At 42.9% G+C, this 23,693-nt stretch overlaps 2 protein-coding genes across 2 annotated transcripts in view; one reads left to right on the top strand and one right to left on the bottom strand.

Moving 5' to 3' along the window:
* LOC309687554 (bifunctional heparan sulfate N-deacetylase/N-sulfotransferase 1-like) overlaps positions 1 to 15,526 on the bottom strand; it is a 47,347-nt gene extending 31,821 nt beyond the window's left edge. Inside the window, 1 exon segment of the mRNA XM_082502610.1 lies at positions 15,323 to 15,526. The gene's annotated coding sequence lies outside the window, so the exon portion shown is untranslated.
* A 2,332-nt stretch (positions 15,527 to 17,858) lies between these two features.
* Positions 17,859 to 23,685, top strand: rbm22 (RNA binding motif protein 22). The gene is made up of 11 exons (XM_082502620.1): positions 17,859 to 17,966; positions 19,085 to 19,138; positions 19,245 to 19,274; positions 19,415 to 19,547; positions 19,646 to 19,746; positions 19,946 to 20,118; positions 20,254 to 20,454; positions 21,295 to 21,459; positions 21,834 to 21,922; positions 22,716 to 22,844; positions 22,998 to 23,685. Exons 1-11 carry the CDS (start codon positions 17,913 to 17,915, stop codon positions 23,150 to 23,152), a joined length of 1,284 nt encoding a protein of 427 aa, XP_082358746.1. The 5' UTR covers positions 17,859 to 17,912; the 3' UTR covers positions 23,153 to 23,685.
* Positions 23,686 to 23,693: the final 8 nt, after the last annotated feature.

Here is a 23,693-nt window from a genome sequence, read left to right as displayed (position 1 = left end):
ACTTAAATCACCCTCACCAAGCTGAAAATGCCCATTTTACAGAAGCTGACAAAGGTGAAGCTACTGAGAGCTAGCCAGCCACAATCCAGCAGCCTCGGTATGAGCAAATGATCATACCGAGCCATTGTAGTAGATGGCTGTCCCTACCCAAGCCTGGCTCAGCAGGCTTCTTCCTGTTAAGAGTTTTTCCTCCACACTGTCTCCAAGTACTCGTTCATGGTTATTGGGGATTTCTTTCTAATACTGTGATATCTTTGCCCTATAATAAAGAGCCTTGAGGTAACTGTTATTATGAACTGGCAGTATATAAATAAACTGAATTGAACTGCACTGAAAATCAGAATGTCTCTCTCTCTCTCGAGGAGAGTTCACATAAATGCATATTTTCAAATCAACTGGTACTTCCTGATAACCTTCACAGGGGTGTCTCAATCTGGGATGCACCTATATTATATATATCTGAAGCTTTGTAGATGCTGAAGTAGTTTTTAGTAGTTTGCCAGATCATTTAAACGCACAATTTAAACGCACGCTTAAATAGCACAAGGCTGGAAAGTGCATCTGGTTTTACGCTGTCAGGTTTGGGTAAAATCTGGAAAGATTCCTATCTGTCAAACCACCAAAACTATTCCGGCATGCATGAGGATGATGATTTTTGCGATGAATATAAAATCAAAGCATAATAAATCAATCACTGGCATCAACTAAGATAGTTGTCTGAAGAGGCCTAAAGTCAGGAAAGAGAAGCATTTATTCAGTCTGACAAGGAGCCTCCTAAAGACAATCCATTGTTTCAAACTGCTTCCAGATGCTCTCTTACTTTAAACTGTTGCATTTTCAGGCTATGATTTGTCATTCTTCCAGTCAATGCTGGGGCTTCCTGTTAGCCAAGCCACCACCCAAAGCATCCGCAGAGAGCAAGTGAACTTCAGGAACACTTGGGTGCGTTTGTATTCGCTTTTGTAACGAGACATGTTTCAATTAAATGCAACAAACACAACAACGCGAGTCTGAAACAAGAGGAGAGGAATGCCCCGTTCCCTACAGTCGACATGCTGTTAAACAGACAGCTTTATCAACACCAAGAAAACATTTTTAGGAGGAAACTGACTATTTTATCATTTCATGGAAGGTTCACTGTCAAAACAACATGAGGTTTAGAAACAAAAGTCTGCAAATCAAAAATAAACTTAACCTTTGTAATATTACTCCACAGCCAGCACGCTATACTACAAAATGCAGCCAGTTCTACTAATGATACCATTAATTAAAGGCTCCATTTGTCATCCGAATGTAAACCAAGCCCATCATTAAAGCTCAAAACACTGAACGGGAGCCTACCATAATTCATTAACTAACAAGACACACAAAAATATCCAAGGCAGCAATTCAATCTCACAACGTTCAGTGTGTACTAAAAGATTTGCTTTTCTTTGTCACGTGGTAGATGTTTGGGACACAATGAAAAGAGCTCTGAACTGTGAGGCTGCAGTGCAACACCACGTTTCAGATGTACTGACTTCATAATTGCAAGGTTAAGTATTTTGTGAATACCGATCCACACCAGGTGGCCAACACACACTGACCTTTTAGTAAAGAAAAGACCATCTGGATAAGAGGCTGGCCGTGAAGAACTGCACTAATAAATCACACAGAATCAGAATCAGAATTTCATACAGGGTGAAGATTGTTTAGTACTCTTCAAAGTTAATGCAATTACTCTAACTACCACAATTATTTCACAATTTGACGATGGCTTCAAGTTATCCTCAAACACCTTTCACTGCTTTTTTTGTTAAAGCAAAAATCCTCAGTTGTAGCTCAGTGGGCAAAGGATAGGAGTCAGTGGTTTGGCAAAGAATGAACAGCCCGCGGTAGACGCCAAAATAAAAATGCCACCCCTTCTTTCAGTGAATCAAAATTTGTTTTGAAATAAGAATAAATTCTGAATTGGAGTCAAATCGGTAGACTGCCAATGATTACCATCCTTATGTAACAGGCATTTGTGACTCTTTTGTAATGCTTTATGCACCAAGTAAGAAAAAAGCAGAAAGATGAAACGAAAATAACAGTTACTCACTGCTGTGATATTATCCTTTGAGTCACAAACAGTCTTTTGTTTTATTGAGGGCTCTAAAGTCAAGACGATTTATGAAGAGGTTGATTTTATGCTGGATTTTCTTTTCTTTTTTTTCACATTTCAAAATGACCCAGGCACATGGTATAATGGCAATATACAGTGACCAGCCACTTTGTTAGGTACACCTGCTCAACTGCTACCAGCAGTAATCAGTGGATAGACTGCTGATGCTGGTCTATAAAGCTCTGAATGGTTTAGGACCAAAATACATCAGTGACCTCCTGACCTGAACCTTCCAGATCCCTCAGGTCTAGGGATGGGTACCGGTAATGGCATCGGTTCCGACATAAACGGTAGTAACCAGACCGAAAAGCAGCGCACATTTCGGTGCTTTATTTCGGTGCTTTTTTTTCCTGAGATGTCATACACTTTGGATTCTAGCCAATCATTTCACCTTTGCAAGCGTAGTAGGCGGGCCCAGGTACGTACGTTCTATTAGAGCAGAGCTACAGATTAAAAATGCCCAAGGCGAAGCGGTCAAAAGTCTGGCTGTACTTCACAGCAAAAGATGCAAACTCAGCAGCCTGCAACAAGTGCTTTAAGCTGATACTGTGCAAAGGAGGTAACACCTCGAATCTGATGAAACACCTGGCGACGCATAGCATTTTGTTAAAAGCCGAAAAATGCACGGTATTTGATAGCTTGCTGCGAGCCCTCACACCATGCACATCTACTGCGGGTGGGTTGCCTGTTATTGGACGCAGAGTTAGCAACATCCCCCAAGAACCCGAGGAGTACAGTCCTGGCCCCTAGCCCTGCCAGTATAGCAGAAATGATGACAGATGATGATGGCAGCAGCAGCTGTTCTTCTCTGAGTGAGTAGCTTAATGTTGTTCGTGTGTAATTTACGTTGAGTAGGCTAACCACGTTATTAAATTAATGCACGTAAGGTGAACTAGCAAACACCGTCGTAGTTACATGCAGCTGTCTTCTTGTTTGACGGCAGATACTCCCTTCACCCTGGCCAAAAAGCCTAAAATGACCAAAGAAAAAGTGGAAAACAGCTAAACATGAGAGGTTTTTGGACAAAGTTTGTGTTTTTTCCATTGTTTAAGCACTGCTTCCAGCCAAGAGTGATACCATATATGCCCTATAGCTGCAGAAAAGGCTAGCATTGTTATCTTTTTTACAAAAAAACAGCTAAACATGAGAGGTTTTTGGACAAATTGTGTGTTCTCCATTCTTTAAGCACCGGTTCGAGCACCGTTTAAGCACCAGCACCATTTCAAAAGTACCGGTTTGGTACTGGTGTCGGATAAAACCTAAACGATACCCATCCCTACTCAGGTCATCTGGATCTGTTTTTTTTTTTTAATCAGTTCCCAGAGTCAGAACCAGACACGGAGAAGCTGAATTCATTTATTTGAATAAAGCACCAAATTTGCAATGTTTCATTTTTAAGTTTAAATTCTAAAACTTACATTTTAACTACTGATTTTATCCATCTATTTTAAATCATCCTTTTTATACGTTTTTATTTTTTTAATGTCTTTATAAAGCACTTTGAATCACCTTGTTGTTGAATTGTGCTATATAAATAAACTTGCCTTGCCTAATCAAAAAGTCACATGACAGCAGCTCAGTACATTTAGGCAAGTAGACGTGGTCAAGACGACTTGCTGAAGATCAAGCTCAGCATTAGAATAGATATGAAACGTGATTTAAGCGACTACGGACACACGACCTGGCACCAACAACCATGCCATTTCACAAGCATTTCAGAAACCTCTGATGTACGAGGGTTAGGGAAACACCCCCAAAACAAATCGAAAGAAAAATTGGTGCAACATAGCATCATGATATTTTGCGTGTTGATGTTGTATTGATACACCAAACATCAATGTTTTATTAAATAAATAAAAATACTTATCTCCTGCACCACCATCCTGAGAGAATATCAGCAGAGCAAACTGATTAATTACATTAAATTAAAATCCATCCAACACAATTAAGCTGCCTCTTAATTCAGAGCAAGTGAATGGCTCAGTCGCATGAGGGGTAAATGGGACAGCAACCTGCTTGCACTAAAAAAAATAATTAAAAAAATATAAAAAGTGGATGTCTGGTGATTATATTGATTGTTTCCCCACATTCTCCGACTGATTGCAAATTGTGGTGATTGAACGGTTACCCAGACCTTAAGGGTGCTGCACAATTACAGCCACGTTTAATCGCAAAATGATTGCAGAGGTCGCCTGATAAGAGGCAACCTTTCTGCAAAAAGTTGCATATTGCAGATTGCCAACATGTTGCAATCGGTCTGAATGAGCCTTTGTCAATGACCACAAATCGAGAGGACTCAACACAATTGGTTGTAACGTATAAAACAGGAAGTTTGCTGAGCGCAAATATAACCCATCTTCAAATAACTGCTTCCAGCAGCATAACGCACCACTTTACAAATCTCAAATCATGTCAAACTGGTTTCTTGAACACAATAACGGATTCACTGTACTCAAACAGCGTTATAGTCACTAGATCTCAATCCAATAGAGCACCTTTGGGACGTGGCAGAACAGGAGATTAGCATCAAGGATGTGCAGCCAATAGTGATGGGATTTCCGGCTCTTTTTAGAGAACTGGCTCTTTTGGCTCGGCTCACTAAAAAGAGCCGGCTCTTTCGGCTCCGAACCGGCTCTTCAGGTTGTTTTGTTGCTTTAATTAACTTATTATTAACAATAATATAAAATTATGCACAAAAGGAATTACTAATGTAAAAAAAAGTGGTTTTATATGTGGTGGCCCCTAGAGACAAAGCACGTACAAACTCCAAAACACATTTCTAGCATGAACTGAACTTCCAAATCAGAGCTACCTAGATCACTTAAATTACACAATTGAAAGCATGTGTGTATGGTTTGTGTATTTATACACAAGCACTCATATATATTCAAATAATTTAAAAAAATGTTCATTTACCTGTTACTACCACACACCAAATCCGGTCGTTGGTACTTCCTGGCTTGTGTAGCCACTAGGTAACAAAAGCTCAACACTGCCCATAGCATCCTGGAGCATTTCTGTTGTGTTTTGTATGAGCTTCAGAGTTTGTACGTGCTTCTGGGGTATTTACGTGTTTTGGAGTTTTTACAAGTTTTGGAGTTTTTACGTGTTTTGGAGTTTTTACGTGCTTCAGAGTTCGTACGTGATTTGAAGTTTGTATGTGCTTTGTCTGTAGGGGCCACCGTAAATATACTTTTATTTATTCACTCCACATAAAATGTAATAAATAAATCATATAATACAAAAACCAACAAGTCACAGTTCAACTTTTAACTATATAAATGTTCCGCTTTTTCCTTTTAAACCAATTTGGAAAATCTATGAGGAAAGTTCCAGCACCTTGTTGAATCTGTGTCATGAAGAACTGAAGCAATTCTAAAAGAAAAAAAGGGGTCCCGACCTGGTAATAAAGGGGCCAGTGAGCATAAATAAGCAAAAATATCCTTGCACAATGTTTTTTATGAAACACTTGGACCTTCTGAAAAACTTTTTCCCTGCATGGAAAACAGTCAAGGACAAAAAGACTGAGGCATCCTCATGATCAGACATGCTTCCAACTGACATAAGAGTACACAGAACACATGTCGGGCTTTTTGAAAACATCTGTAGGCTCAGAGAAGTCTGTCAGGCAGGCAGGGTAAACAACATGGTTACTAGCATCTCACTCCCCCATGCTAGCCAGGCCTGTCAATCACATGAATCAAGCTAGTGGCTGCAATTCAAGTGGTTAAAGGAAGCCCGAGACACGGAAGACACGAGCTACACCGCACGAACAAAAACATGGCAATTTATTTAAAAAGGAAAACAGACACAGAAAGACAAATTTGAGTTTAAGGCTCAATGAAACAAAACACAACAAATGTGTAGCTAATTGAGATGTTCAGCTCAAAGAACTGCTGTGGTGACAACTTGAGCAGCAGGTTCAAAAATATGTAACAGAAGAAGAAAGAAAATGCGAAATCTGCCACTGAACAGGATGGGACAGAAAAGAGCAGAGAAGCGAAAACATGCAAAGGGAGGAAGACGAGCGCATCGGAACAGAGGAAATCTAACAAAAGACAACAGAACTCAGTCGGAACACAGCGAAGCCGAGCACAACACACCAGAACAGGCTGTAATTGTGTTGTGCGGGACTGACCCCAGCGCATCCCAGCAGGCACTGCATGATGAATGGGCCTGGCGATGACTACATCCCACTCCCCTCCTCCTCCTCCTTCTCACATGCTCTCTTCTCTCCCTCTCTTCTCTGTCGCCACTGTTAGCCCTTCTTCTGTCCCTCCCTTCCCCAAAACCGCACTCTATTCAGCTGCTGCCATCCCACAAGATTAATTTGCATTCAGTGCACTTAGTCCTCGTATTGTGCTCTGACACAATGACATATTACAGTGCACAGCACACCTATTAAACATATAGTCTAGCTTGAGGGACGATGCTTTTTTTTTCTTTGCTCGATGGTTATGATAAAGTACAAATGTGTGCAAGCAAGAACCGTGAGGGTAGAGCTTTATTGGTTACAAACACAGAGAGGCTCTGACACGCGAGTCCAGGCGGAATCATTACAGGAACAGTTAGATAACCTCGATTAATGATTTACTAGACCCAAACTAATAAACTGGGTCAGATTGTGTTAGCGGCGGTAGCGAGAGCAGAGAGACCTTCAGGTTAGGCCGCATGAGAGCGAACACCAGCAGTAAGAGCGAACTAAAAAAGGAAAATTAAAGAGAGAGAAAGAAAAAAAAGTGATAGAGGTGTTGGTGTTACTCCATCCTTGACCCTAAGGACAGAGACAGTAATGCATGGGAAATGGGCTTTTTCCTCTAGCTTTTTAAGCTGTTGTTTCTCTTTCTGCTGTTCCATCCTAACAATGTCCTGGGAGAAAAAAAATAGGGATACAAAATTTAATTTGCTACACTTTCTCTAGCCATCACCCACTGTGCCCGGGGGCAAAAGAAATGGATTCTGGAATTTATAAAGATGAGTGAAATAAAGAAATAAAACAGGGCACTCAGGAGAAGGCACCAGAAACAATGGCACAGAGGGTGGCAGGGAGAAACGAGAGCAGAGTTGGAGGAAAGTGGAGGGGCGGGCAAGAAACTGGGAGACTGTTATGTAGGCCAGACATGAACTCTATGGTTATCATAAACCAGCGCTGGGGCGCGGCCAACTAAAGACCAAGGGGTTACTCAAACAATCAGATGAGGGTGATGATAGCTGCCACTCCTGATGCTATCACGGCTAAACACGGAGGTGACTGAGGGGTTAACAAGTCATTACCTCACCCTGTTGCACTCCCAGGGGAGACACAGCATAGAGTTGTGGCAGCAGTGTATATGTGTGTGTGTGTTTTCCTCAAAGCCTGAACTGCACCTTTGGGCTAGCACTCAACAAAGGGAAGCTCAGCAAAGTGACGTCAGTACGGGGATGAAGCCAGCGTGCGGGAAGAAAATGGGAAACAAGGGTGTGGAAGATGGCGAATGGGGAGGTTTTGGACCGTATAGTGGAGTCACATTACTCCCCTGCAGCTCTGCTCTACCTGTCACATAAGCACTTTGAGGACTCGACACAAAAGCCTGAGCCTTCACAACTTCAAATGCCTGCTTTGCTGGGGCAGATCAGAGGCATTGGAGGGATAAAAGAAAGAATAAAGGTGAAAAAAAAAGTGCCAGGCTTGCTCAATGTATATTCACAGGATCCCCGTCATGAATATCATTATCAGATTCTTGACTCTATTTCATCCACTACTCAGTCCTACAGTTTAGGGGGGGGAAAAGGGAAGGGGGGAGGTTCCATCTCGGCCCACTGAGAGCCAATGAGCTCGGTCAAGCTGCAGCAGAGAGTTGGAGGCCATTACTAAGAGAAAACAAACACAGACCTCTGGCCAGGCACATACAGCCTGGCCCAGACACCTGTGTCCCATTCACCAAACATATCCAGGCACTTAACACTCCACAGAGGGGGTAGGGTTGTGTTTGTGTTTTCAGGCTCGCACACCCCACTAAAGTTCCTTCAGTTTGGTTTCTTTACCCAAACAAGCCTCCCAGCCTCTCTGCAAGGACCGAACGCTCGCTGCCGTACGCTTTCCGCTGAGAGCGGCCAGCCGTTATGCCGCCTGACTGTCACAACTGACCCCTCTCGAAGCTGCGCCCTTTGAATAAAAACTGGCCAAAAACCTGGCAAAACAAAGCTCATTCATCCTGCTGTCATTTGCAGTCTCCAGCCGTCCTTCTGTCTAGGTACCCCAGCTGTGTCTGGACCAACCTCCGCCAACACCTGTCCTGCACAGACAGGGACAGCTACACACACACAGGCAGAGGCATATCTCTCTGCCACACAGGATGAATGAGAGACAGCAGGCTAGGCAGACGTGGCACCGCCTCGGATCAGTGGAGGGGTACGCGCGGAGCTGCCAGAAGCTAAACCTGGGGTCGGCACCGTCACAATTCTTTCCACCTCAGCAATTCAAAATGGAAAAGAGGCGTGTCATCAGCTGCGGTCACTTTGTAGCGCTGTATTCTCAGTGTCTCGGTATGATTTTATGAACTGATATGGAGATGACCCATAACCCTGAGGATGACTCACAGTTTCCAAACAAAGATGAAGGGGGAGGAAGAAAGCGGGACCGAGCTGTTTAGATGTATTAGCGGCCGTTTGCATGCTAGAATGTTTTGTTTGCTCTGAAGTCAAATACACTCGCAGATGGGAGCCGACTGGACACCAGATGACTTGCTGTGATGTGGTAAAATCGTCTGCTTTGGGGCCAAGAGACGGGAGAGAGGGAAAGAGAAGAGAACAGGGGCACTGGGCACCAGATGCCCTACAAAAGTCAATGCAGTCCTGGTGGGATGCCACCACTCTGGCGCGGTCGACTCTCAAGCAACTGGACGGAGAACAGAAAAGAGCGTGCCACAGATCTGCCTGCTCTTATGTTGTATTGCCGTCCCAACGAACAACAACTATCATTACAGGCTAACAAAAGAAAACTAAAACCTCTACCTGACTTTGCGTAGGTGTTCACTGCCTGCTTTTTTTTTTTTTTTTTCACAGTATCACAGCTCATCGTGACAGCGCTGTAAACATAAACTCGAGTTGGCAAACAGAGAACACGGGTTGCCTGACAGCGTGAGGTCAAAGCTGTGATCTTGTTTAGGCTCGAGGAAGAGCCGTCAAACAGCATGAACACAGGCCTGAGCACTGCAAAATACAGTACAGACACTGATTACACTGTCAGTTATCTGTAAATTGGTACACTTAAGTACATCTAATGCAACCTGCTACACCTCCTTTTGTGAAGGTCACAATTTGTGCGCATGTTAGCAGCTGTAGTCCGTAGTGCTCCCGAATTTGGAAAGGTTATTCTAAATTTATTCTCACTTCATGATTAAGAAAAAAATTATGGAGCTTGTACTTGTGTGACACGTGTGGTCTTTGCTTTTTGTGAAAGCTACTTCATTGAGTCCGTTTCACACTTGGTGGGTGGATTACTGGGACCCAAAACAATGCAGTGCAGAGACTGAAGTAGTTTCCATGGCCTGTAGTCAGACAAACATAAAAGGGAAGTACTTTATAATGACAGCATGAGACTACATTAGGGGTGGTGCAAGTAATCAACGCAATCAAAGCCCGGACAATGCATTCCAGTGGAGAACAAGCTGCAGCTTAAACTCACCCATGATCACTTATAGTGAGTACTAAGACAGAGACCCAACAACGTGACGCTCTACAAGCACTGCAAATTGAAAATGGCTTATCACAAGTACGACTGCTACGCGCAGGCACTTGAAGAAAAAGCATCCAAGAGTGGTTTGTCAAGACTGCAGCAAGCGCAAGACACAGTATTGTTTACTTTGTGTCCTCATCCAAGCACGGTACATTACGATTATAAACACGAGAAACCCTTCTGTTAGTAGCAGACGCGTTAAAATTGATTTCGAGAAAATGGCCTGAATGAACGACTGTTGGTAGAGGATGTAAATCATTTCTGTTATTTCCCTTGCCCACAGATTATTTTAACTGCACATTACTCCGACTAATGAAATTAATCTATGTCATAACAATTTGGTTATGACAACAATCATCCGAGTAAAAAATTTTTTAAATATAAATCAAGGAGAGGGCTGCTGTAATGTAAAGTAATTCAATTAATCAATGTGTCACAGCAATACTTTTGAATTTCAGGACCAGTACTTTTCTAATTAGGCGTCCTATTTATTAGGGCTAATATAATAGTATTATTATTAATGTGCTAACAGGGCAGGTAGTGAAATTAGGTGAAGATTAAATAACTGACATGCAGTATTCAGGTGGGGAAATACATATTAACCTTTGGAACAACTGTTATATTAATTGACTTATTAAAAAATAATCATTAGATTAATTTTAAAAAAGTGTAATTATTAAGTGGTGCCCCATATTATATTCACATGCATGAAAAGCAGTGGTCAAATGTATATTTGGTATATGGCACTGCTTAACAATTTACTAGTTATTAGTTATGCAATTTTGCAAATCTTGCAAAATTCCACTTAAACCTTAAATTCTCCTACTGCCTGTTCCTCAGTAACATACATGCAAATAGATGAACTTTTCTATTTAGAGTAAGGGATGGATGCTATTTGCAACTAAACTGTATACAGACTGAGACATGCATGCGTGAGAGCGTGCACACATGCCAGTTCGACAGTAGGTGAGAGTATGTTTGTGGTATGCGTAGTGCAGTCACACACGGCCGGGGCCACGGCAACTGAATAAACACAACCACCCTCATCCCCGCCTCCACCACCACGCCAACTACCGTTACCTATCTTCCCTCAAAGTTCATGTAAATGAGCTTTAAGCACCAAACCTATAGTTTAAAATATAATCATCATTGATTTCTAGTGTAATATGTAAGACGGGCTTAAAATTTAAAATACCTGGATGCGTTAAAAGCATTTCTTAAAGCAACACCGAGACAAATCACTGACAGATCTCTAACTCAGTTGGAAAAAAAAAAGAGCAAACCAAACATCTAAATGGACAAAGGAGGGAAAAAAATCTAATCATATCCGATGACTGATAGCACTTATGATGAGGATGGGGGGGTTAAAATATCCGGCGGTGAAGTGGTGCGTTCCCATTACGGCATCTCTCCATCTCTGAAAATGGCTTCATTAACAGGCCTGTGCCGAGAGCTCCCTCGCCGAGCGTACGAACGCGCAGTACCCCGAGGGTCCACCGGAAAGGCTGAGGTGAAGTCCATTAACACCCGACAGCTTGTTTTTTGACCACTAAATAAAACAAGATACTTTTTCTCTGTCTGCAGTATAAATAGCCTTTAGCTTAGGGGCTGGAGAGCACGAAAACTCTCCACTCGAAGTAGAAAATTAAACCCATTGATTTAGTGCTGTTGATCTGGAGGAAAGTGAAGATGTAAAAACCCGTACGAAGAGCAAGGTCACGCAATATTCAGAAGCCCGTGGACCTGAGAAACAGCTTCTTATCAAAATTTATACAGAGGGTAGCCAAACGAGGCTCTTTTGTTATTCATTAGAAGCAATTTAACAGCCAATCTTTGTTCAGTGTAACTCCCGCTGTGGGCCTAATCAGAGCACAATTGAGTTTAATGTACTAAAGACAACTGATGTTTTTCCTACTACGTCATTCATTCATTGTATCTTTTTCTGGATGAGCATGTCAACTAAAGAGATGTAAAGGTCTCTATCTTAGCAGTGGTAAGGGGAAATGGGTGTGATAAAAAAAAAAAAAACCCTGTTCCCTGCCATATCTCATGACCTGTCTTGCTTTTCTGGCATTCATTCTGACCCCTCAGGCAACTAGAGCCGGCTACCTCGAAGCCCATGACATAGGTCTTAATTTCCCAGCACTTACACTCCAGTCATGTGTCATTTGATGAAACACAACACCCCAGTTACCATTATTTGTCTGGATACAGGATCCTCTGGAATGTATCGGATTCCTGCCTCAGGGGGTATGCACCTCGGAAACATGGTCCTACCTCCACCAGCGACTCTCTTCCACCCTCCTCCCCCAACCCCCTCCGCTTTCCATTCAGTAAAATTCCACTAGAGGCCTGCTTGATTCGCACTGCCTCATCGCCGATCAGCCTAGCACGCATCACAATAGAGGAACAGTTTATTGTATTGAGGGCAGTTTTCCTCCTTTGCGTCACACTGCCAGCTAAAGAGTAAACATCACGCTGAACTCTACCTTTTGTGCAACCAAAGTTGAAGCCAGGTCACACTGCCATCTGTGCATGAAAGCAGGTCCCGGAGCTCTTAATGAAATTCAAATAGAAAAAAAACGATTTTGTGCTCTGGTGCAACAAGGGTCACAACATATCTCCCCCTCCCCAGAGAGCAACAGTTATACCATGCGGTACTTGGGCTGGTAGTACGGAGTATCTCTGAGTCACTGGCCGGCGTAATTCAGTCTAGGGAATTATGACAGTGGAAAATCATTTCCCCGGGCCGGGGATGGGAGGCCATGGCTAATCGTTCAGTAATCTGATCTGCCTGCATACTGTAGCATTCAGCTAGCCTCGCCAGTGGACACCCCTACCGCCTGCCAACTGTCTGGATGGACGCTAGCGCCATTCAAAGACAACTCTCCAGGTTTTCCCGAGGATTACAGATGATATCGGATCATTTGCTAATACTCGGTTGTGCTGCGCTGTCTGAAATGTATTTACTTTTCTCCTGCTCTCCAATACGCCTCATGGTAGCCCAGCCTAAGCCCAAAAATGCCACCTCCACATTCCGGGACAGAAAAGACACTTAAACGCAATCTACTTTTTAGAGGCTACAGTGGCGCAATCTGCCTCTCGAACTCTGGCTTATTAATCCAAAAGCTTCATTTTAATGAGGGAACATCTGACTTTGTCTGTCAGACAGCAGGCTCTAGCTGGGTTTACGTCGAATTGCAGATTCCAGTATCTTGTGGAGCTAGTGGTGTTGTAGTAATATGTGAATAAAAACCATAGGGAGCAGCTCTGTGGCACAAAGCAGTGCTTATAACCAGCAGAGAAGGTTGAGGGTTGTTGGGGGGGGAGTTGAGTTTGGAAAGATGCCTGGCTTCGGCCTCACACTAAAGAGAGGTCTGCCCCCCACACACAGAGTGGAGCTACAAGGAGCAGTGACATGGAAAAATACAAGCGCTGGCAAGTTGTTGGGCCCTGCAGCTCCCAACAATTACTGCACATAGCTTTAAATGTGATGATAGTTACTGCTTACAATTAAATTTACATCCACCTCTACAAGGAGATAAGCAACGACGAAGGGCTGGAGCCTCTGATCGACAGCCGATCTCCCTCTGTTCCCTGTTAAAACCTTAAAATCTACAATGACATACTGCCTGTGATCATGCCTCATTCTGATAAACGCTCAAGACGCGCCTCGGTGACACGATCTGTCATACAGCATCATACCCGCGCTATTTTATCAACCTGCGTGTATGTGTGTGTGTGCGCGCGTGTAGGCATTGTAGCCCTGCTGCGCTGTTTCACAGGTATATCTAAGTGAAAAGATGTTGATATATGATCAAATGGATGCGGCAGCAGTGGCAGCCTTCATCAGCTGAAAGCGCTAGATCACAGCATGGTTGGCAGCCAGTGGGAGCAGTCAGATGGAGGGTTAGAACAACCAGACAAACAGTTGGCACGGATAAATAGAACACAACTTAGGATCTGGCTTTCCACAAAATTTTGACAAACAAATGACAGCAACCTCACTCCTTAAAAAAATATAATCTGAAAATGGAATAAGCCCCACTTTTTTTTTCTCTCTCTCTCTCTCCACAGATGCAGGGTGGGACATTTGATAAACAACACATGGCTTGGGAATAGCAAAAAAGGAAAAGAAAAAAAAGTTAAGCAATGGTCAAATGAATCTCTTGATACATAAAATCAGCAGGGCACTGCTTTTCACTTGCAAAAATTTGCTCTGCAGCTGAGGCAAAATGCAGGGAAAGTCCTTGTGACTTTGCCAAATACATTCTGAGCGTGAGTCACTGTTCTTTAGTAATCTCTTAGTCACTTGAGGTGCACACTTCCATGCTCCAACGCCCCAAGGCAACAGATTTCAGGCAGGTCTGGACTGCCTACCCCCCTTTTTTCTCTCTTTTCTTTTTTTTTTTTTTAAGTGTTTATAGTTTTTAACGGATGCGGTGCTTGGTGGAGGCATGCATTTGCTCTATTTTACGCCAGACAAGAGCAACAAAGCAGGCTCACAGAGAGAAGACACAAATCGTATCTGAGCCTTCCTTCTGTGCATGGCTGGAGCCCTTTTACAACAACCACCAAGCCACATGTAAACATATCAGAACCGGGTGCCTTTCTCGTGCATTTGAAAATGTCCCACTTTCTCAGAATACAAAAAACCCTCATCTGGTTAATAATTTGACCTAATCAGCTTCACATTATTAGTTGTAAACAGTTAGTAAATTAGAAAAATCAATAAACAAACACCAGCATTTAGATGACTCCTACAGGTATCTGATAAATCCCATAATAACAGCTTTGAACAAGCAAGTTTCAAGAAAAAAATATGATCACCTAAATCAAATGAAGTCATATTAAAGCACTAGTTACACTCCCGTGCTAATCTTTTGTCCACCTCTGCCACGCGCAGCAGACACTCGCATAAATCTGTTATTTTACGCACACTATCATTCGCCTTTTTAACCACAGCACTGTAACAGGTCTGCTGTTAACACTGCGGCCGGATAGCGCAAACTTATGGGAGGGCGATAATTTCCTAACACCGTGCACACTGAGCCACAAAGTTGTAGAAAGCAGTTCTGCTCGGTGCCGAGCTGTGCCGTCTGGTCCCCTCGATAAAGGAATTCCCGTGAAAATCACGGAGCGGTTCTATCCTGAGCACAAACTTCCACCCGACGCGCTCCACGACAATAACGTTAGCCCCTCGATCACCGCTGCTACGTGGACGAGCGTGAAATCTGTGCCGAGGGGCCGCCACCATAATAACAACGCCGGGGCTTTATGTTCCCAGCTAGTGGGCAGAGAGAGAAAGAGAGGGAGATCAGGCCGAAAAAAAACTGGCCTCATCTCCGTCTGCGCCAGACAACTAGCCTGGCCTGGGGAGACCGAGCGACGAGGCTTTCGGTCGCCTACCAAATAGCAAAAACACCGCGACGCTCCGTGCGGTCGTGTCGATTTTCACTCACCTTGTCCGTATGTGACGACGCACGGATGTTGTGCACAGGAGGCCGGCCGGGTTGAATGTGGTGATTTAAGCGCGCCGGGCTCACGTCGTCTCGGTTTGCTGTCGGCCGTGATGTGGAAGCGGGCAGAGCGGACTCGGCTGGGAGAAATCGGGAAATGTGAGAAAGACCCTCTCTCCTGCAGCTCTGTGCACAGGCAGTAGCCCATAACTGTCGTCAGGAGGCGCCAGCGCGGCGCATTTTTCCTCCTTCTGATATGCGCATGCATGCATGCAAGCTACAGAACTCCTCAAAGAAATCACTGTGCGATCTTGTTCCTGCAGGAGATTACTGCGGGAGCGTCCCTGATCGACAATGCGGAGATTATTTGTCTTCTTGTGCTTCCACATTTGTCGAAAACTATTACAATTGCACTTAAAAGTTTTTGATATATTTTTTTAGGAAAAGGGGTAGTTGAGGGAAAGGAATGCTATGCGCACAAGGAGCCAACATTTAGGTCATTTAACCGGTTTTGCATCAGTCTCTGTTTCCTTATAAGAAGCACTTACACAGTGTTGAGTCATAGTGGCTTTATCACTGCATTACTACAGTTATCCTTTCACACTACGGTATTTTCATTATCTTGTGAAGGATATGTCTAATGGAATACTTGTATTTGCAACCATAGTCTTGGTGATGCTTAATAATACAAAACATTTCACAGCAAACATCAATATCTTTGAATCATCTGCAATAAAACTGGTGACGACGGTCCATAATAGCCTAAATAACAACCAACTGTCTGTCGTGTCATGTGCCAAACAGATTCACACAGTATCAAGGCGATGACTTCTTGAAGCAGCTCTGTAACACGAAGCATCTGAGATGCGGCAGCACACCTACACGTCCTCTGACCTTGTGACTCTTGCAGTTGGTGATTTTAATTACAGGCCGGTTAATCCGAGACAAAGCCGTTCTTCAAAACAACTGGCTCACATGATCAAGGAGAAAGGGTCAGAAAACTCATTAGGACAAAAGGGCTGTGCCCAAAAGGTTTGCTTTGTTGTGCTATAGGGCAAGAGACTGTCTGTTCACCCCATTTGAAGAAAAACAACAGGACAAGGCCAGTGGAAATTTCTGCTCCCCTATTATGTAAATATGATTACTCAAACCCTCAATCATTAACAAATGGAGCCACCTATCTGATAGAATTCAACCAGTTTACACTTGAAATCCTAAATCTAGGTAAGAGATCAAAAGAAAAAGGACAACATGGGGATTTTCCACTTGGAGGTGATCATAAAGAATCCCAGACGCTTCATCTTGACTTGCTAAAGGGCAGCTGCATGCTGCCAGTGCTCCAGACCTCCATCTAATCCCTGCCCTCTGACTCCACAACCTCTCTGACCTTAAATAAACATTAGGGACTTAGTTGCCATCTGTAATCTTCAACATCCTTTGGCCCACTAATTGGAGTTTCACACCGCAAAGACACCCTGACCTGAATCAGAGCAGGTGGATAGACAAACTGTGTGTGTGTGTGTGTGTGTGTGTGTGTGTGTGTGTGTGTGTGTGTGTGTGTGTGTGTGTCGAGGACACAATTGGCCTACACGAGCTCTCACACATCAACCAAGCAGTCTGTCTGTCTTCTGTTTTTCCCTGTCTCCGGAAATAGCGCTTTACAGCCTTTGTTTACAACAAATATCTCTGTATCAGCACCTCAGTTAAGCAAATAAAGCATTAAAGTCATTTTAAACCTCCCCACAGGCTGTAAGCCATATCATATTAGGTCACTGATTTTTTTTAAGACATACTCAAAAAACACCAGTTGCGTTTTCTGTTTTTGGGGTAAATTAATATTATACACCTTCACAATTAACAGTTCGTGTCATAGAGCCAAAGGGAAAAGCACACAACAAAAACACACTCAGGTTTACACCCAAGGTGCAGATGGACGAGTCGGGATTAGTATTTCTACTATACTGACAGTTATTCTCTGATATTTACGTTCCCATTTTATTTTATCGTAAACCTGATAGTTTCTTGAAATAGAGCGACATCCTTAGGTGAAACGTGGCTATCTGGCCCGCGGTGCATTGTGGGCTTTTGTAGTCTCGCAGACTACACAAGATTCCCACATCCCGCTAAACGAAACACATCCTCAAACTGACTCCTGATAGAACACATCCTAGACTTAAAAGTAAAAACAATAGTCAATTTAAAAATGTGTCGCCTTTCGCCCAGTGTAGAGCGAGGTCTGCAGGGTTGCCAGTTCTGCAGTTTTCCCGGAACTGGGCTACAGTTAAAATGCTGCAGGGTAAAAATTATTGGTTAAGTAGACACATTTCGAAGGAACTTACATGTACATCTATAAATACAAATTCATTTTTGAAATGAAACAATGCATACATGACTAAGCAGTTATATACATGTTTACATATCCCAGCAAACTGGTTCTAGTTCACATGTCATCCACTTACAGGTACTCTCTGCCAGCCGCTGCCTGTACCGCTACCAGCGTTGGCTGATGTGGGCGCCAGTTTTGATTGGCTATTGGGGTGGTTTTTCACGCACAGACCTGGCAACCCGTTCCGGTTGATCCACAGTCTGCAAAATGGCGACTTCCCTAGGCTCCAACACTTACAACAGACAGAACTGGGAAGACGCGGTACGTTTTATTGGGGTTATATGTTGCCGAGTGGTTTCAATGATTGAAGCACATTATGTTACGTTTCATTTCACGAGTTAATATAATCGCGAAACACGCTAGCTTTTTATTAAACTAGTCAGTTTTCTCGATAGTTAGCCTTCCGCTAGCTAGCGGTAGCTAGTTGTAGAAGCGTGGCTGCTAGCTTCATTAGCTCACCTGTGTACATTATTGCTTTCGATATTTTACATTAGTTCATGGAACATACCTTTTTCCACTGGATCCAACGAGACCATATTATAGAGTGTAGTAAAAACGACAGTGACTGAGCTTACAGCTATCATTGCTAACGTAACCTAACCCTGCGCTGTGTGATAGTTAACTGGCTGCACCTATAAAGGCCAGCACTAGCAGGCTAACAATGCTAAAACGATGGTAGGCGGGTGAAAATTTGCTTATATAAATGAATATGAGGAAACGAAAAAAGCCACATCATCCTGGGTGGAACCGCTCTAAGTGACACTGAAAAAACGAACCTTCTTGTTAGGCAGGTTTGACAGCGGCGAAAATATTAGAGAAAATTTAGTCTAAAAATAAAGTCTTTACACTACTGGGTAAATTCAACAGCGACTGATTGTTATATAAGGTCACAAACAGACCAGTCCTTAGTTGGAAACAAAAAACGTTTTTGTGACCTACCTAAACATTACTTACCCTATAAGGCAACAAATCAGTTTCCCTTATTGAGCTATGACACCACAGGGCATTTATCCAATGTTGATTTTGTTAAGATGCTAGTCTATAAACTTTGCAACCCTAGATTATGTAGATGTCGCTTCAGCCATAAGATCTGCCTATATTTAGATGTTTGGCTGATGCTGTCTGTGAGACGGATTAGGGCAAGGCCGTTTTCAGCACCCAGCACTTGGACTGAAACAGCATCCTTTAACAGATGGCAAAATAGGTCCCATAGCACGTCTTGTATTCAGTCTTACCTGTACGTGTGCCAAGGTGCTCACAGCAGAAGGTGAAGCAGAGATGGGGAGCCAAGTCGGTCTGTTGAATAACTTAATTCAAGGAATTGTTGGATAAACCGAAGATTACAGTGCTTGATTTTCACGGTTCTTCTTTCTCCTCAGGATTTTCCAATTTTGTGTCAGACATGTTTAGGAGAAAATCCTTACATTCGTATGGTGAGTGAGCATCCCTGTGCTTTCATAGCAAATTCAAAACTATTTGCTTGTAGTGTTAATACCAGCAAATGTGCAAGTCCAAATATGGTCATGCTTTGTTTTACAGACCAAGGAAAAATATGGGAAAGAATGCAAGGTATGTTTTTTTTTGTTTTTGTTTGGGGGGGGTGCCTTAACTGTTTAAATTGTACATATTTAGCCCACATTGTACAGGCCTTTTTGATGCATGACAATAAAGGGCTATTCTATTCTAATACGTCGCTCTCCGCCTATCAGATCTGTGCTCGGCCCTTTACAGTGTTCCGATGGTGTCCAGGAACACGGATGCGTTTCAAAAAGACAGAAGTCTGTCAGACCTGCAGTAAAATGAAAAATGTTTGTCAGACATGTCTGCTGGACCTGGAGTATGGTGAGTCTCCTCTGGGTTTTGTCGCTGTGCAGATTTCATGAGCTCCTCATTTATATAGTTCTGAGCGTAACCCTCCTGTCATATCTTGTGTTTGACAGGTTTGCCTATCCAAGTCCGAGACACTGGACTCTCCGTTAAAGATGAGGTTCCTCGGTCAGATGTGAATAAAGAGTACTACACACAGAACATGGAGAGAGAGGTAAGCTCCTTTCTCATGACTGCAGTATGATTTTTTTGTTTGTTTGTTTTGGTTTGGGTTTGTTTATTTTTTAAGTTGTTATGCTTGCACAGTGATAACAGTCTTTACTGGTCCAATGTCTGATCCAGTGGTTTTTTTTCAAGCAAACATAAGAGAGATTTTCCATCCATCATGCCTCTCTGGACTTCTTTGTTTACAGATAGCCAATTCCGATGGCACTCGGCCAGTGGGCCAGCTTGGTAAGGCTCCAAGCTCTAGTGATATGTTGCTGAAGTTGGCTCGGACCACACCATATTACAAGAGGAACCGGCCACACATCTGCTCCTTCTGGGTCAAGGGAGAGTGTAAGAGAGGGGAGGAATGTCCCTACAGGTGAGTGCCATGATGCTAGTCTCCATGGAGCTGATTCTTTCTTTTGATATCAGCTCACATATATTAAGACATCGCTATGGGTTAGTTGAAGTTTCATATCATATTTATTGTTTTTCTGTTGCCCTCTTTACACAGGCATGAGAAGCCCACAGATCCTGATGACCCTCTAGCAGACCAAAACATAAAGGATCGTTACTATGGCATCAATGACCCAGTGGCTGACAAATTACTAAAGCGGGCTTCAACTATGCCCCGACTGGACCCACCAGAGGACAAATCCATCACCACTCTCTACATTGGGGGGTTGGGAGACACTGTTACAGATGGAGACCTCAAGTAAGCATTTCTGTTTCATAATGACCTCTTTTACAGCTTGCTGTGATAATTTATTGTTATGCCTCGATGCCCGGGACAGCTGTGGCTGGAGGCATTGTGTTTTTGGCTGTCTATTCATCCATCTGTTCCATTCCTATCTTATCTCTCTCATCACTATTTAAATCAGGCACAAACAAAGATGAGCTGGTTAGAATAATACAAAATACAAATGTCTAATTATACTAAAATGATCATAGCGTATGTATCTTTGCATGCTCCTTATCGCCTCCAACACAAGTGCACTAATCTTGATGAAACTTTGTATAAACATTGCCTAGGGCCCTGTGAGTGCCGACATTTATATGGCCTATAGGAATATTTTATAGAAATCCCACAGTCGTTTATTGTTGTACATTTGACAGTTCAATTGAGCGGTGCAGTGTCAGAATAGAATGTTGCCACAATATAATGTATCATAGCATTACACTGTAATGATCGTAGCATATGTATATTTGTTCCTTCTCCGCGATGCATAGCAAGGGCGTTTGGCAGTAATACAAAATGCTGATGGGATGTTCTACGAGAGCAATTTGCTGACTTTTACTCAAAGAAATAAGTCAGGAAAAGAAGAAGAGATTGTGGTCATATGTCACGTTTGGTCAGATTCTAAATTGGTAACACTTATCTTTCGTGCCTGCTTAATAAACTCTTCTAAAGCTTCCGCTACATGTATTATTAGGCTAGACAGCTGTTGTTGCCGGCTAGAGGGTTACAGCCACAAGCGGATATTGTTATTTCTACTTACTGCAACACAGCAAAATTTACAAAGTATTTTTATTTCACTATTTTGTGTCATTGCAGGAGTCACTTCTACCAGTTTGGTGAAATCCGAACCATTACCATAGTCCAAAGGCAGCAGTGCGCTTTCATCCAGTTTGCCACGCGGCAGTCAGCTGAAACGGCTGCTGAAAAGTCCTTCAACAAACTCATTATTAACGGACGAAGACTCACTGTCAAGTGGGGAAGGTAAGAATCCGATCAAAAGTTAAACATTGTCCAGCTTTGTGAATATTAAGAGCAACACCAGAAGGTACTGAATCCATTAAAGGGGGCTCATAACAATGTAAATTACAAAACATCATTTTGCAATCTGATTTATAAGCTTAACTCCCATAAACCCCCACCAAGGAGAGCCATTTAGGTAAAGATGTCAATTTTAAAAGTGATAATTTGCCATGTTTAAAGGTAATGCCCTGACATAATGCTTGACTCAAAGTGGAAATGTAGAAAGAGTTGAATCAAATTATGTCAGGCAGGAGGCTTAAAATTGATTTTGTCCTGGATGGTGAATGTTGCAGTGTCATTAGTCATTGTTTGACTTGTGCTGTGTGCCCATTTAGGTCCCAGGCAGCAAGAGGAAAGGAGGGAATCAAAGATGGTGTCAGTGAGATGGGTACCAGACTTGATCCTGTGCCTGGACTGCCTGGAGGTGAGTCTCGAAGAGTGTGAGGATGTGTGTGTGTGTGCATGAAGAACATTTAGAGTTGTTCTTGCGGCGCTGAGCATTTGTGGTAGGTGTGTATGGGCAGGATTTCAGCTGTGCTTGATTTAGGGTTGAAAATGTTCCTTATTTATCTTATACTGAGCTATTCAGTTCATCATCTGTCCCACACCAGTCATTTTAGCTTTTCTCCCTTAAACCTTCAGTTCTGTACTGACACTGGTGGGGAATAGAGTCACTGCAGAGGGGGGAAAAAGCTGAGTGAATGTGACTTTTGGAGTAAAGCAAAGAGTCTGCCGTTCCTTTTTTTCAGTGTTTCAAGGTAGTTGCACTTTAGAGCACAAATAAGATTGTGTGCAGCTCCACACAACCTTGGAGGAAGTTGCCACATTTGCAGATTTCATGTGAATCCAAGTGGAACGGACACTTCATCTGCTGTGACTGCGTATGTACTGCAGCTCAGGTTCAGCTGTCAGACACAGCGAGCAGAGGAGAAAGCGAGCTGTTGCATGCTGTTTGATGTCTGCATCTAATTCTTATTTGTTGTTTTACAAACTCTCAATTAACTCATTCACTGCCAGCCATTGGCAGTGAATGAGTTAAACCCATTGACTCATTCACTGCCATTGACGGCTATAGACGTCAATGGCAGTGAATGAGTTAATATGAAATCTGTGCGTGTAGAATTGGGCTAATTTGGCAAAATCGGACATAAAAACATCTTGCTGGCCTGTTGCCATTTCCTGTTTAGTTTCTAAAACTTTGCTCTTCTTTGCACTAGCTCTGCCTCCACCGCCAGCTCTAGATGAAGAGCCTCCTGCCAACTACTTCAACCTTGACCCCAGCTCCTCTCCTGCTGTCATGAACATTGCATTACCCCCACCTCCAGGCATCAATCCACCTCCTCCAGGTAAAATTATGACTTATTAATGTGTATTTTATAGTATAGTTTATGAATTTTTTTTTTTTTTTAAAGGCATCAGTCTTGGTTTAGTCACTTACATAGGTGTACACAGTTTGTAATTGTAGATACTTAGCATGTTTATTTCCTTTGCTCCCTTAGGCTTTGGCCCTCCAATGTTTCACCACATGGGTCCCATGGCCCCGCCTATGCCCCCTCCAATGAGCATGAGACCTCCAGGTCAAATCCACTACCCCTCTCAGGATCCTCAGCGCATGGGTGCCCATGCTGCACATGGAGCACGTCATGGCGATTAGCAGTCAGAGGGAAGTCGTGCTGTTATTAGATGTCGCTCTTCTCCTTGTATTCAACCTGGTCAGGACACATTGCAAACTGGCGGTGAACCCAAAGGCAACGTCTGGGAGCAGGACATCGCATAGAAAACAGTCGGGTTTTTTTGTTATGTTTTTTTTTAAATACTCCACCTGCAGAGCAGTGAATGATGTGAAGAAGCACCATCTGTGTCTGGAGAGACGACAACCAGGATCTTGCAAGTTGTCAAAAAGTAGCCAAAACGGCATCTGAACACCGGAGCCTAACGTTTTAAAAGACTTTAAAAACAAGAGCGGGTTTCAAAGCCTCCTGTGGTAGGAACCATTGTGTGTGTATATATAAAATGTTTTTCCTTAGGTTAAACTTGTATTTGTCACATTGTGTGTAGTATAACATGCAGTTAGATTCTGTTAATTTCAGTTGACTTTTTTATCTGACATCATCTGACTTACTTTATTGTAAGGCTTTCTTTGAATATTGTTTTCATTTGTCATTAAAACGGCTAACTTTTTCCATCCATCGTCT

The sequence above is a fragment of the Aulonocara stuartgranti genome, assembly GCF_965226115.1.
Source record: "Aulonocara stuartgranti genome assembly, chromosome: 2".
Classification (NCBI taxonomy): domain Eukaryota; kingdom Metazoa; phylum Chordata; class Actinopteri; order Cichliformes; family Cichlidae; genus Aulonocara; species Aulonocara stuartgranti.
This window is presented reverse-complemented; position numbering and strand designations above follow the sequence as displayed.